Source organism: Belonocnema kinseyi, chromosome 2 (genome assembly GCF_010883055.1).
Source record: "Belonocnema kinseyi isolate 2016_QV_RU_SX_M_011 chromosome 2, B_treatae_v1, whole genome shotgun sequence".
NCBI lineage: Eukaryota > Metazoa > Arthropoda > Insecta > Hymenoptera > Cynipidae > Belonocnema > Belonocnema kinseyi.
The window spans coordinates 30,026,904-30,041,669 of NC_046658.1; the positions used below are offsets into that span (position 1 = coordinate 30,026,904).

The following is a 14,766-nucleotide window of genomic DNA, read 5'->3' on the forward strand; positions in this document are numbered from 1 at the left end:
AATAACATAAGTAATGTCTCATTCACATTAATTAAAAATGATGTTTTTTATTTTTTTTAAATATGTCCATGGTTTGTTTTCAAACCTCGTGCTGCAGAAATCGTTAAATATAGCTACAAGTTGCAACTGTTAACATATTTCAGCCCTTATATAATAGCACATTAATATTTTTAGGCAGAATTTTAAAAAATTGTATCCCTTGAAGTAGAACATCATCAAAGAGTCCGTGCAAATAAAAAGAAATTCTAAATAATTATTTAGAATGGATAACATAAGAATTTTCACACATTGTATAGAAATTAAAATTGATGCTTGTACTTTAAAAAAAAATATTTCCACGACAATTTTCTATATTCTGTGGTGGATTCCACAAATGCTTTCTAATACTGATACAATTCTTTTATTTTCTACGATTTCTGATATACATATAGTCAGCTTTCAAATCTTTTTTCGAAACTTTCCGACCTTACGCTTAAGAAATTTTAAAATATTTTTAAAGGTTGCAATGGTTAAAATATATCAGCATTAATAAAAAAGGACAGTATTTCTTATCAATATCTCGTACTATTATTTCTAGTAACCCATATTCATGGTTAGATAAGGCTGTATAATCTTTACCGTTTAAACTGCAAGTTCATCAAATTTAAGTTTTATGAGAAACGTGAAGTTATCTAAATAATATATTCAAGAATAGTAATGAAGGGTATTTAGCATTTGAAAATATACCAATTTTCGTGTTATCAGTTCAAGAAACATAACAAGATTCTAGGTAACCAGGGTTAGTTAAAATATTATTTTGATTAACTGTAGCCTTAAAAAAGAATTGCTTATTCCCAAAACCCTGTAAAAGGTCCAATTTTTAAAACTTCTTATAAATTCTTTACTTTGGCTTAAGTATAAAAAGTCTGTTAGTATTTAAGTTAAGCTACATAATATAAAAATAGGTTATTCACATACAAATTTTAAATGTGAAAAATCAAACATTGTATAAAATATTATTGATAAAGCGTTCTCAATATTATATCCAGATTGCAAACTTTTGCATTGTTTTGTTTAACATATATGCTATTTTTTAATGTTCAGATGAAAGTAATAAATATCGATATTTAAAAACATTGAGTTCCTTTTTAGCTCGCTGCAATATAAGTTCACGTTATTATTACATGCTTGATGAATGAGATTTAAAAATCGACTACATAAGAGAATACTCAATATAATGAAAAAAAGTATCTGTTCTCTGTGATTTAGTAAACATAATATCTAACTTGATCTGGAATTTTTTTTAGAAATTTTAGCAACTAATAAAGAAAGAATTAATTACAGACCAAATGTTCTTTTCGGAAGAATCACCCTTTTACATTTATTACATATAAATTACATATTACACATTTTACCGATAACATATACGTTTAAATTTAAATTATTTTGCCGTAAGACTTTACTTACTGTGATTTAAAAGATTTAAAAAAAATAGGAAAAATTTAAGGAATTTTAGGGATCCCTATAAAAAGAAAGTTTGAGGAAACCTGTGAGTCAGTCAATTGATATTGATGCATTTACTCAAGGATTTCCATGAGTGAATCCTCTCCAATGAAAACACCAGCATATACTCGAGGATTCTTTTAATACTTAGAATTACAGGATTTCAAGAAACAGTTACGGTATATGAAAGATTACAAGAAATTTCAAGGTATCACGGATTTCACAGATTGCCAAGGATTTTATAATATTTTTTGATATTTTAAATGATTTCAATGATCTAAAGGGGTTTTGAAAAAGTGCAAGGTATTTTCAAAAAATTCCTTAGGATTATAATTTTGTTGCATTTAAAATATTTCAAGGAATTACAAAAAGTTTCACCACATTGTTTAGAATTTTAAAGAATTTTAATAAATTTCAAATATTTCCAGGGAAATTCATAAAAATTCATGGGAGGTATACACCGAATTTCAGAAATGGTTAGTAGCTCGGAAAAATACAAGAATTTAATATTCACAGCAAAATATTTATTAATCTATTATTAATATATTTAGGGAAAAAGTATTCTTTACCAAACCTTTTTCACTTTCTCGAAGAGGTCTAAACATTCTTTTCTGTGTAAGGAAAGAATAGCATACATTTTGTCGAAAAAATTATGTGCTCTCTTTTCTAAGAAGATCTTCCTCCTCTCCAGAGAATCTCGTTTATCCACCTTCTCGTTCAACTCGTTTTGTTTTGATTTCAGGTCCGGACGTAAATCTCGAATACTTTTGATACTCTGCTCCAAGCTCTTTATATTTTCTCGTAATTCTGCCTCATAAGTTTTTGCTTGTGCCTTGATTTCATTGACTTTGAATTTCTTTTCCTTAGATTTGTTTTCGAGCTCTAAGTTGTCTTCAGCAAGCATCTTTGCTTTTTCCTGGAGATTCTCCAACCTTTTGGCATTAGGCTCGATCAAAGCCTCCAGCTCTTCGAGTTCTTTTTTCATCTTATTTTTCAACGAAGTCAACAATTTCGATATTTCCTGTAACATCACCATCGAATGAGGATCAGAGACAACATTTTCTGGAATTTGGATGTCTGTCACATTAATGTCCGAAATAGCATCCAAGTAATTGTGAATGTCTCTATTGTATTCGAGAATTATTTTGTTCAAATTGTGGTTTACAGATGCCAGTTTCATGTCCTGTGAATAGACATCTTTTTGGATTGCTTGTAAATGTTCTTCAAACTGGTTTAAATAATTCCTGACATCGTCGCATTTGGCGAGTATCTCGTCACGTTCTTTCGGTGAAATGGGTTGCTTTTTTATTATAATCCTTAACTCGTTTTGTTTCATATGCTGTTTTTCTATCTCATCATCCAGGATGCGGCAGTCTTTCCTTATCTGTTGGCACTCTTCGGTGAGATTTTTTATGTGCTCATCTTGCTGGCAGTTGTAGTCCAGTATTTTCTGTTCGTCCTCCTTGAGAGCCTCTAACAGATCTTGAAATTGTTTGGTTTCCAAATCCACGTTCGTTCGTAATTCATCCTCCTTTTCCAGTTCTTGCATTGCGGCTTCACACTCTACACGAGCATTTTCATAAGACTCAGCATTCACATCCAAGCGAGCTTCTTCAGCTTTCAAAAACTCAGAGACAAGGATCTCTTCGACTTCCCTTTCTTCATTCCAAGCATTGTAAAACTTCAACATGGAGAAGAACATGTTCCTATGTCTCTCGGCTTCACCATCAATGTTTGTAAAGGGCAGATTTTCAATCCTGAATTGTTCCGCGGCAATGTCTCTCAATTCACACATTTCAACAAGCCAGCTCAGCCATGCCAGAACGTTAGGCCACGCATGCATTGCATTTGCAGTTTTCATCCATGATTTTGCCATTGGACCAGGATACTGAAGCTTTTTAGCAATTTTTGGTAGTTCTTCGACGTAATTTAAATTTGTTAGAGTTTGCTTCATGCCCAGAAGCCCGACGAGCAATCCTGATACTTCCACAAACAGTTTAATTGTTATTGGTTTCAAGCTACCATTGGAGTTTAGCATTGTGCTTTGTTGTATAGTAATAAAATAATCGTCTATTTTCTTCAGCATTTGTGATTGGAAATATTTCTCCGATATAGGCCGAGTGTCTTTGCGAGGTGCTTTTGCAACAAGGATACTAGCACGCTCGGCTGATGGCGATGGGCCAGTCCTGTTGGCTGACATTTGCGCCAAGTTGGGACGCGGATAAGATGGTGTTTTTGGCGTGGTGGGAACATATGGACCAATGGAGAGCTTTCCTGAAATTAAACATTATTTCAAATCGCACACATTCAGAAGCGATCTTAATATTTATACTATGTCTAATAATTATTATTAGTAATGAATTTATCATTTTAGAAATTATTACAAAAGGGATAGTTGATGTCGTGTTGACTACTTCAGGCCTCACAGTTTCTACGGGATACAAAATAGGGACCAAAGGGCACATTTTGTCACGCTCAGAATGTAGCCTTTTTTATAAAAATGGAGTATGACAAGAAAAAATATTAAGGAAGAATAATCTCATAACGCAAGCTGAATTAAAGGTCTAATTTAGCTTTTATTTTACTACCAGAATTCTAAAAAGTCGGTGCATAAATAATAAACATAAAAACAATAATATCTGCATATACAATTCTTCTTTTCAAACTTTAGTAAGTAAATAACATTCTTACTGATCATAGGAAAATATACTTGTATATCTTTGTGTGTAAATTGATCTATTTATTCCATCAAGTTTCAACAAAATACTTCCTTTTATAATTATATTGAACAAATATTCAACATTGCTAATAAATAATAGATAGATAGAAATAATAAGACACAAATTTAACAACTATGAAACAAGAATTATTTACAGTTATCGTACATTTTCTTTTTTGTATAACATTTATGAAAGTTATGAAAAAATAAGTGAGTAAGCGAAACAAATATTCATTTCCTTCTGAATTGATTTTAACTGTAAACATTTTGATAACTAAACAATAAATATTAAGCGTGAAAAAATCTTCCAAAAACCTCGAAAACGTTGCCAATTTTGAAATCACCTGACTTTTCCCTAACCGTTATAAGCTTTTATTTCAGATAAAAAAAGCCTTAGGCCTAGGAGATCAATAATGCTACTGCAAAAAATATTTATTTCTAAATGTATCTGAAACACATTCAGCGACAAGTCATACAGCTTTTATTATGCGAGCGTGCATCACTTTTGAGGTATTTCTAAGAGATGGCGTTACTTATATTCTATCGCATCGAGGCATATCGTTACTATACGCATGTCCAAGCCTCATCACGTGACCTTAGTTTTCAGTAGGTGAAGTCTTATCGAAGTGTAAACAGCTTGGTTTTTGTAGCATTAAATATATCGGCTTACGTACCAACAAAGCTGCATTTGCAGGAAGTTTTACTTCTCTTTTTCAATTCGAAGAAAAGTGCTGCTGAAAGTCATCGATTGATTTTGGAAATTTGCGGGGATTATACTCCATCGATTAAAACATGTGAGTACGAGTTTCAAAACTTAAAAACTGAAGATTTCGAAACGGAGGACAAAGAACGTTTAAGCCATATGAAAAAGATCGAGGATAAGGAATTAATAGACGTTGCTCGGTGAAGACCCGTGTAAAAAGCAAGACAAGCGTGAAGAATAATTGAGAGATGAACGTTTCACCATTTACATACACTTACATGCACTGGGAATGGTCCAAAAGCAAGGAAATTGGGTGCCATGCGAACTGAAGCCAAGAGACGTGGAAATGAGATTTTTCACTTGTGAACAGCTACTCCAACGGCAAAATCGGAAAGGATTTCTGCTTCCTATCGTCACTGGCGATGAGAAGTGGATTTGCTATGATAACCCTAAGCGTAGGAAATCGTGGGTTAAACCTGACCAACCATCAACGTCAACACTAAAACCGAATATCCAAGGATCAAAGCTCATGCTCTTTATTTGGTTGAATCAGCAGGGTGTAGTGTACTATGAGCTGCTCCAGCCTAACGAAACCATCATGGGTGACTATTATCGAAAACAACTAATGCGATTGAACCGAGAATTAAAGGAAAGACGGTCGCAATACGAGCAGAGACACGATAAAGTTATTCTTCTGTATGACAACGCTCAGCCTCACGTTGCGAAACCTGTCAAAACATACTTTGAAACGCTAAAATGGGAAGTCCTATTCTACCCGCCGTATTCTCCAGACATCACGCCATCTGATTACCACCTCTTCCGATCCAAGACTCATGGCCTGTCTCAGCAACGATTCACCTTTTATGAAGATGCCAGAAAAGGGGTTGATGGGTGAATAACTTCAAAAGACGAGTGGTTTTTTCTGACGTGGTATCCGTATACTGCCCGAAAGATGGGAAAGGTACTGGCTAGCGATGGACAACACTCTGAATGATTAACTGATAACCAGTTTTTTTTAATAGCCAGCAATTATACGAAAAAAATCCCTCAAAATTAATGCACGCTTCCAATAACTTTAACTTCAGTTTAGAAAAAAATCCCTCTTACAGGTATAATACAATTTCCATTAAAATCTTGTAACCTACCGGCGAAAATTGTCTACATGCCTGTTACTTAAGTAGTTGCTAAAGTCCCTTCATTTGTAAATAATAAACATGAACATTTTCCTTGTAATAGCGTGAATGATAATAAAATTATAAGTTTTATAGAAAGATATTGCAAAAAAACAGCAAAACTGAGATATTTACGAAAAAATTGGGTCATCCACTGATTTTTTTATTTTTGATTATTAAAGTTTATGCTCTAAAATCATTAATAATAACAGTATATTATAAAAATATTTCAAATTAATATTTGAAAAAAAGAAATGAAAACATTTTAAATTCCTGTTTCTGTCGCACCCATTTGGCCATTTTGACGTGAAGTAGAACGCCTTTAAAAGCATGGAAATAACCCGGGCAATTTAAGTTTTTTTCATAAAAATAGAAAGAAAACAATGCTATGATTACTGTTTTGAGTCTTAATGTAAGAACAATTTTGTGAAAATCCAGAAAAATTACATATCTATATCCAAAGGTGAGGAAAGAAAAAAAATGGTACAAAATTGTTCGGCGTGACAACTATCCTACAACATCTTTAACGTCAACAGTACAATTGTTGCGAAGATCATTTCAGCGATAAGTGAATATTTTTATTTTGAATAGAAAAATATAGTATATGCTTTTTTGATAACATAGAACTTGTAATCGAAAACTTATAAATTTTTTAAAAGTATCTGTCATTTACAAAAGAATTTATGAAAAAAGAGAGATTCGGTTTCCTAGATGCAGTATTACATACATGCTATATGTCATAATTCGCTTAAATCAGGAGTCTAGAAATGTAGATCCTGCATCTACTAGCGATCCAAAAAGATCCCTATCCTTTACCCGAGTATCTCAAAAAGTTGCTTCTCGATGGCTACGCGTGTTTACGCACTCTCGGTTTATGTTTAGAAACTGGTAATGTAACAGTCTTCGAATCCTCTGAGTTAAGAATTAAAATTAATATCAGAGAGAAATAGAGATTCACAATGCATTAGAAATATCAGCTGATAGAAGCATGACGCCCCCTACTCGACCTTATTCCGGCAAAAGTCTCGTGCACCCTGAGGACACAAGGACGACCGCCTTGTGCATTTTTCCCGCAAGTGTTTTAGCATATTGTTCACACGCAGGGATGATTTTCAGACTAGTAAACAGTGAAAGCTTGGCACATCCAAGAGCGCCGATGATAAGAACGAATAATTTAACAGAATCTTCCGGGTACAATCGTTACAAATCACTTATAAGGTCTCTATACTTCCCTTTCTTTTTATTCTCCTTGGCTATGATGTTTTTGTCAGCTGGTGCCGAAAATTCGATAACGAACACGGTCAAGCAGAACCATGTCAGGCCTCGAGTGTGCAACAGAAACACTTGTCGAGAATATAAAGTTCCAGTATATGCGGCACTTCTCACTCTCGACAGATAACTCGACTTCCCTAGGAGCATTTAGAGGAGCAATATTAAGGTTAATGCCCTAAGATTGGCAGAGATGGTAATAAAGCATTCTTAGTGCCGCATTGTGCCTTTGGATGTAGGTCGTTCCCGCATGATTTAAACAGCTAGATAGTATGTGAGCTAAATGCTCGGGATGTACATGGTACGCCCTGCAGCCAAAATAAAACCCTCCATGCCAGACTTCAATCCCGGTGATTTAAGGAAAGCAAAAGTTAGCTCACACGACATTGACTGACTCTCCACATTTCTGTGGAAGATACCGTGCATCCTCTTATCGAGGAGCTGTTCGCGAAAGTTTTTCTCTTGTCATTTCTTAATCCGGGCTTTCAGCAGTGAGTACTCGAGATAGATAAGATTTGATGCATTTTGCTCACCCCTAATACTGAAGTTCAGTCCGAGTGTTTCAGCAGCCTCCTCCGCTGCTTTGTACAGAAGTGCTCCTTTGCCCACTTCTTCGTGATTCCTGACCATCTTAAGAAGACGGTCTCTTCCATTTGCGATTCTATGTGCTGTACCCAGAATAATCCCGTTGTGAAGACATTCAAGATTCAATATTCCGTGACCACCTTGACGGCGTGAGATGTAAAGTCACGGAACAGAAGACTTTAGATGCCTGCTTTTGTTCATGTGTATAACCTTTCGTGTCCCGATATCAAGGGATCTGAGATAGTTCTTCGTCAATTGTACCACTCCAAATGAATAGAATACTACCGGGACGACAAGCATGTTCGTTGCAGATATTTTGTTCCTCGCCGACAGTTCGGAAGACCAAATCTGTCGGATGAGACGTTTGTATCTGCTTCGGAGAGTATCCTTTATAGATGTCACATCCTGAATGCGGCTCTGTGGCACGCCCAGGTAGGTATAAGTCTCTCCAGCGCAAAGGTGTCATATGGCGCTTCTATCAACGAGCTTAGGATCTTCAGGGATGCCACTAAGTTTTCCTCGCTTCAAATAAACCTTAACGCATGTGTGAAACCCAAATTCCATTCCAATTTCCTTAGTATATCGTTCGACAATCCCCACAGCTAGATGCAGTTGCTTTCTGTTGTTATAATAGATCTTAAGATCGTTTATGTAAAATACATGAGTGACCTTGTACTTTTTATCTGCAGGTTTGCCGCACAAGTACCCGTCGGAATGGCGAAGTGCTAGAGATAGTGGCAATAATAAAGCGTCAGATAGTATCCGTATTCTCTCAACAATTACGCTGCCTGATGGTCATCAGCTTTGATTTGTTAAGTGTGTGATAACGGGTCCGGAGTTCGCGCGCGAACTTTCGAACGTTGGCGGTCGTGTTCTGAGGGTGCACGAGGCTTTTACGCGATTTCGCTGGAAGCGGGTGCAATTTTTCGGATTTGCACCCGCTCCCGGCGAAATCCTGCGGTTGTCCTTATGAAAAGTTTATATATATATATATACCGTGTTTGGAAAAGATATGCGGAACTGTTAACCATAGTTAGATCTCAGGATTTTTAGACCTAAGTTCCTCTTCCATTCTTTGATCCGACGCAGTTATTGTTTAATCGAAATTACAAAATTTAGGTCCACACGTTCAATTATGGCGCACTTTAGGGGGTCTGCGGACTCTTGCCGTGGAGAGAGGGAATAGGTCCACCCGCCGGGACCCCAAACAATTTTCTCTCCCCGGCTTTTCCTTAGGGAAGCGTTTCCTTTGGTACGGGGAAAGTGAGCGTGCAAAAATCCTGCTGCCTTGACAGAGACTAACGCGACACTGCCCAGAAAGGGGATGTGTGGTCTGATTCGTCTTTAAGTCTGTCGGCAGAGGGACGTTAAGGTGTGACGATGAAGTCGTAGTGTGTCCGACGACGAGTTAGACCTAAGGAGGTATGAGGGTTATCACCCGTCGAACAGCAGACTCCCCTGCGATCGGATCAGGATCCCTAACGTGTGGGTTTTTCCTTCAACTATGGATCTTAGAAAACAAACAAATCAAAATAAACTAATATCTGGCTCTAACCATCAATGTAACGGACATTTCAACACTTTCTGTTACGTTTGCAGTGAATAAGTGATTTCGAAAGGTCGTAGAAGTATCTCAGACATTTATGTATTTATTATAATGCCCTTCGTCGTTATCAGGAAAGTAAAAAAATTAAATTTAGTTCATCGACAGTATGTTACATTTTGAAATCAAATTTTGAAAAAATGAGTATGCAAATGTTTCTTGTGTCACCAAGCCGATTCTCTCATGTGATCAATATATTGACAATATTGAGGTATCAGAAAATATTGCAGAAATTGAAAAAGGTGTTATTTCTTCAATTGGCCAAATCGCCATTGAAACATTTTCTGATGAAGTATATGAGAGTGATGCTGGCACTCGTGACGATGAAAGGATGACAGTGAAGATGACTTTATTCCTTCAGGAAGACAAAAACTACCAAAATTATATACACAAAAGGTATTAAATAACCATGTGAGGAATTTAGGATTTCCTAAAGATGCTGCTGAGCACTTGGCTTCGGATTTGAAAAAAATTAATTCATTAACAATAGGAACCAAATCTACCGTTTATCGAAATAGAGAAAAGAAGGTCCTGAAGTATTTTTCTCGAGATGCTGATTTAATTTATTGTTCATACGTTGAGGGTTTAATGAATTAACTAAAACCGAACATTTATAAAGATGACGAGTGGAGGCTTTTTATTGACTCGTCGAAGCGTAGTCTGAAAGCAGTTTTGCTACACAATAAAAACAAATATTCATCAGTACCTTTAGCACACTCGACCATGTTGAAGGAAGAATATATAAACCTTAAGAAAGTTTTGCAGTTGATTAAGTATTCGCTGCACAATTGGAAGGTCTGCGGAGATCTAAATATTCTTACGATCTTGTCAGGGCAACAATGAGATTTCACAAAATATCCCTGCTTCCTTTGCTTGTGGAATAGTAGAGATCGCGAGAACCACTTAAAAAAAAGAGTGGCAAAAAAAACTTCTTTTAAAACTGGCTCGAAAAATATATTATTCGAGCCATTGGTAGATCCCTCAAAAATTCTCCTTCCTCCCCTTCATATTAAACTTGACTATGAAAAAGTTGTTGAAAGTATGGTTCAGAATTTCTACGATCAAAATTGTTTGATGTATCTTAAACTGCATTTTTTCGACTCACATGTGGATTACTTTCCTGAAAATCTAGGTGATGAAAGTGAAGAAAAGGGGGAACACTTTTATCATAATATCAAGGAAATAGAGCGTCGTTATCAAGGGCGATGGGATGAGCACATGATGGCATATTTTTTTTGGATGTTAAAACGAGAAGTTGTGTATAGGGAAAAAACGTCAGAGAAAACCACTACGTAGGACGTTCACAGGCCAAAGAACCAGGAAACGTAAAAAAAACGTAATTCATATACGTTTAAAAATGTATGTAATACATGTAAAGGGTTGAGAGGCCACTCACATTTACTTCATGTCGGTCATTGTCGGTGGTGTAGAACTTTGCACACCGACCGAGTCCTAGATCAAATCATGGATTTGAAACAGGGACTGAGAGCGACATGTAATAGAACTTTTTTTAGTATCTTTGGACATCAACTGAAACACTGCATGTTATAATCAACACTAACATTTTGGATATTGAAGTTTTGTCATTTTTTATGATTTTTTAGATTTTTAGGGGTAGGATTGGGGTGTGTTTAGAAGGTGCTAGGAGCGGGGGTGAAAGTTTTGCGGGTACCTTCGATTATCAAATAGATTTATTTAGAACTTTTAAATTTTAGGTCTAGCGCAAAATAAATTTTTGTGTAAATTTGTTCTTTGCTGTCCAAATTTGGTCCTTGGATTCTTGTTTTTTAGTTTTTTTAACAGGAGTTTGCATCAATTTGATTATTGGACGTTAAATAGGATTTTTAATTTGGATTTTAATCTAATTTAAATTTCTTAAATTATCATTCACTTTTGTATTTGTAATTCATATTTTTGGTTTAAAATTAAACTAATTTGGTAGAAAGTTGAAATGCTTCTTCAGAAGTGAAGGATATATTATTTAAAAATGAAAAGATTTAATAGAAAATTATTGAATTTTGTTTAATGATGGACGTTCTTCCTTATTTCATATCAATACAAAGATACTGGTAACTTGGAATAAAATATTTTAAAAAATTAATGTGGAATTTCCTCGGCCAGCGACATAGCCAGGATTTTGTTTTCGGGAGGGGCTTCGATATTTTTCCGACGGGAGATTCGGATTTATGTATAGACAAAGAGTGGGGGAAAAGGTAATTGAATAATGAAAAAACTTAGCTTCGGGGGCCCAAACTCCGCCCCTGGCTAAGCCACAGTTCTCGGCTAATATAGAAAGCAAAAAAAATCTCGAAAAAAAATGAACGGATCAATTCCAACTTTTGCACAATTTTTTTGGTAATAGAAGAAAGAACGAATTCGTTAAAAAGCCATTTAGGATGGTAATTCAAAAAGTCAGAGCTTTTTAAAAAATTTTGAGAATTCTTTTTAGATTCAAAAATTCTATGTATGAATGTTGGCAGTACATCTAAAGCTTTTTTACGATAAAAAATTATCTGAGTTATAGCATTTACAAAACTTAAAAAATCAATTGATAATTAAAATTTTTAACGAAACAACGCACGATTTGAAAAAAGTAGAGAGAAGAAAAACGTTGCTTTTTGAAAGGCCTACAACATTTTCATAACAACTTTTTCAATATAATTGAACAAGAGAAAATTCACATTTTTTTTGTATAAAAAATAAGGAACAATAAAAAAATAATGTCGTGCTCAAACTATGTATGATACATATGAATAAAGATGCGTGAATCAAAATTGTGCTCCAAAAAAAGATTTAAAAACTTATTATTACTCATTTTTTGATAGGATACGCAGTTTTAGTTTTATTCATAAAAAACAATAATAATAAACAATTAAATGTTTGGACAAACAACACAAGCTACGAAAAAGATTCAACAAAAGCTGTTTAACCAAAAATTGGTGTATATTTTGGAAATTAATTCTTTTAACTGAAATTTTAACTATTTTGTTGAAAATAGAATTCATTGGTTGTAAATCAACTTTTTTGTTAAACATAAATATTCTCGAGTTTTTTATTTTTATTTAAAATCCGGTTTGTTGAAATATCAACTACAAAATTTTACATTGAAAGTGAATCTTTTTAAGTTACAAATTAATGCAGCATCGTAATCAACCATTTTTACATTCTCATCATTTATGATTGAAAAAGTATTAAAATTGTCGGAAATTTGACATCACAGTTTTTCAACGGATCTCCACGTTTCGAGACCCCCTGAAATCAGGTTTTCACGATGGCGTCTGTCTGTCTGTCTGTCTGTCCGTCCGGCCGTCCGTCCGTAAACACGATAACTCTCGAAAAAATGAACGAATCAAATCCATCTTTGGCACACTTTTTTATGTCCTAAAGGAAAGGACGAATTCGTTAACCAGCCATTTTTGATGAAAATTCAAAAAGTGAGCGCACAATGAAAAATTTTTACAGAACTTTTTTCTGATTTGAAAATTCTATGTATGGATATTTATAGTATTGAAGAGAAAAAACAATTTATCCTTAAGACTTTTTTCGGTCAAAAAAAAATTCTCATAGATATAGCGTTTTCAAAAAACTTTCGTAGAATACGAAAAAAGACGAATTAACCAAAATTGTTATCCCAAAAAAGATCTGCAATTTCGTTAAGAATCACGTCTTGATAGGTCGCGTACCTTTTGTTTTATTCGTGAAAAATAACGTTGGACAAAATATAAAAATTTTAAAAAATGTGTGGAAAAACGACGAAAGTTGCTAGAAAAAAATGCAATAAAACCTGTTTACAAATGTCTGTCGGAAATCGAGCGCGCAGCACGAGTGTCACGTTGAGAATGTGTACGTCAAAGCCTACAGAGCTTTGAGAAACTTAGTCTTTGGCTATACTTAATTAAGTAGACAATTCAGAATATGAAGACGCATATAAATACTGCCATCTAAAAGAGATCTTTTTGATAAAGTTTTTTCAAGCATTCCGAATGCAAAGAATAAATATCCGAGCGCGAAGCACGAGGTGTAATTATGTCCGAGCGCAAAGCTCGGTTATGTAATTGTAAATTTGCTATAATTTGTATAATTAAATTTTATTTATATTCAAAATACCTATATTTCAGTTATATAATTTTCCAAATGTTTATGATGTTGCCAAATGAGGCTCTGAATACAATTTTCAAAATTATGTCTACATGTTTAAATGAAAATTATTTTTTTTATTTTATTTTATTATTTATTTATTTTATTATTAGTCTTATTAAGACGTTAAGCCTTTTCTGTTATTAAAGATTCTTAACTTGATCGATATTGTGTAGATTTTCTGCCTTCATGGTTTGGAGGGTTGTTCTACTGTCAGTAAGGTAGAATCTCTGATGATATAGCAGATAAATTAAAACATTTTTAAAATTCTACATATGTTTTAAATTTTTTGAAAATAGTTTAAAAGGTTATTATTATTTACAATTTTCATGAAAATATGAAGTAAAATTTAATAGAATGATCAATGCTTTTCATTTTCTGTAATGTTTTTAAAGTTATTAACAAATTATTAAATTATTGGCTGATTAATTTTTTTACAATATTTAATTACGTGAAGATCAAAATTTAATTTTTCTTTGGATATTGGACATAAGTGGTATAATAGCAGCTTATTATTATATTATCTATGCCCATTAAAATAATATAATTTCTTGAAATGCTTATAACGTGAAATAAGTATCTAAATTTAATTTTCAAAACTATACATACATATGTTAAAAAATATATAAATTTAAAATAATTTTTTGTTTCAAAGAAAATAATTTCCTGGGGCTTTTTATGTTATGAAACGTTCAATTCATTATCAGCTGATTAATTTTGTTCACAATATCAAAGTAATATAAAGATTGAATTTCGATTATTTTTTAAATTAAGTAACCTAAATTTATTATTTAACTTAAAATCACGTAATTATATATTAGCTAATACCATTAGTATAGAAGTTTATTCCTTCTTTTAAACACTTCTATTGCAGTTATATGAATTTAAATGATGCTTGTGATGTTGCGAAATGAGTGTCTGAATTCCATTTTCAAACTTATATACACATGTAATATTATTAATAACTAACATTTTCAGTAAGGAAGTAAGTTTAATTAAGTTGTGGCTGAAATTTTACCGCGATTTCGCTGGAAGCAAGTGCAATTTTCCAGATTAGCACCCGCTCCCGGCGAAATCCTGCGGTTGTCCTTATGAC

General features: G+C 33.8%; 1 protein-coding gene across 2 annotated transcripts in view; it reads right to left on the bottom strand.

Annotated features, from left to right (window-relative positions):
- Positions 1 to 1,607: 1,607 nt before the first annotated feature.
- The window catches only part of LOC117167702 (kinetochore protein NDC80 homolog), a 43,261-nt gene continuing 30,102 nt past the window's right edge, over positions 1,608 to 14,766 (bottom strand). For both annotated transcript variants that reach the window (XM_033352833.1, XM_033352834.1), the window contains exon 2: positions 1,608 to 3,756. In XM_033352833.1, coding sequence (XP_033208724.1) covers positions 2,048 to 3,756 — 1,709 coding nt within the window. In that variant the 3' untranslated portion in view covers positions 1,608 to 2,047. The remainder of the gene's footprint in view (positions 3,757 to 14,766) is intronic.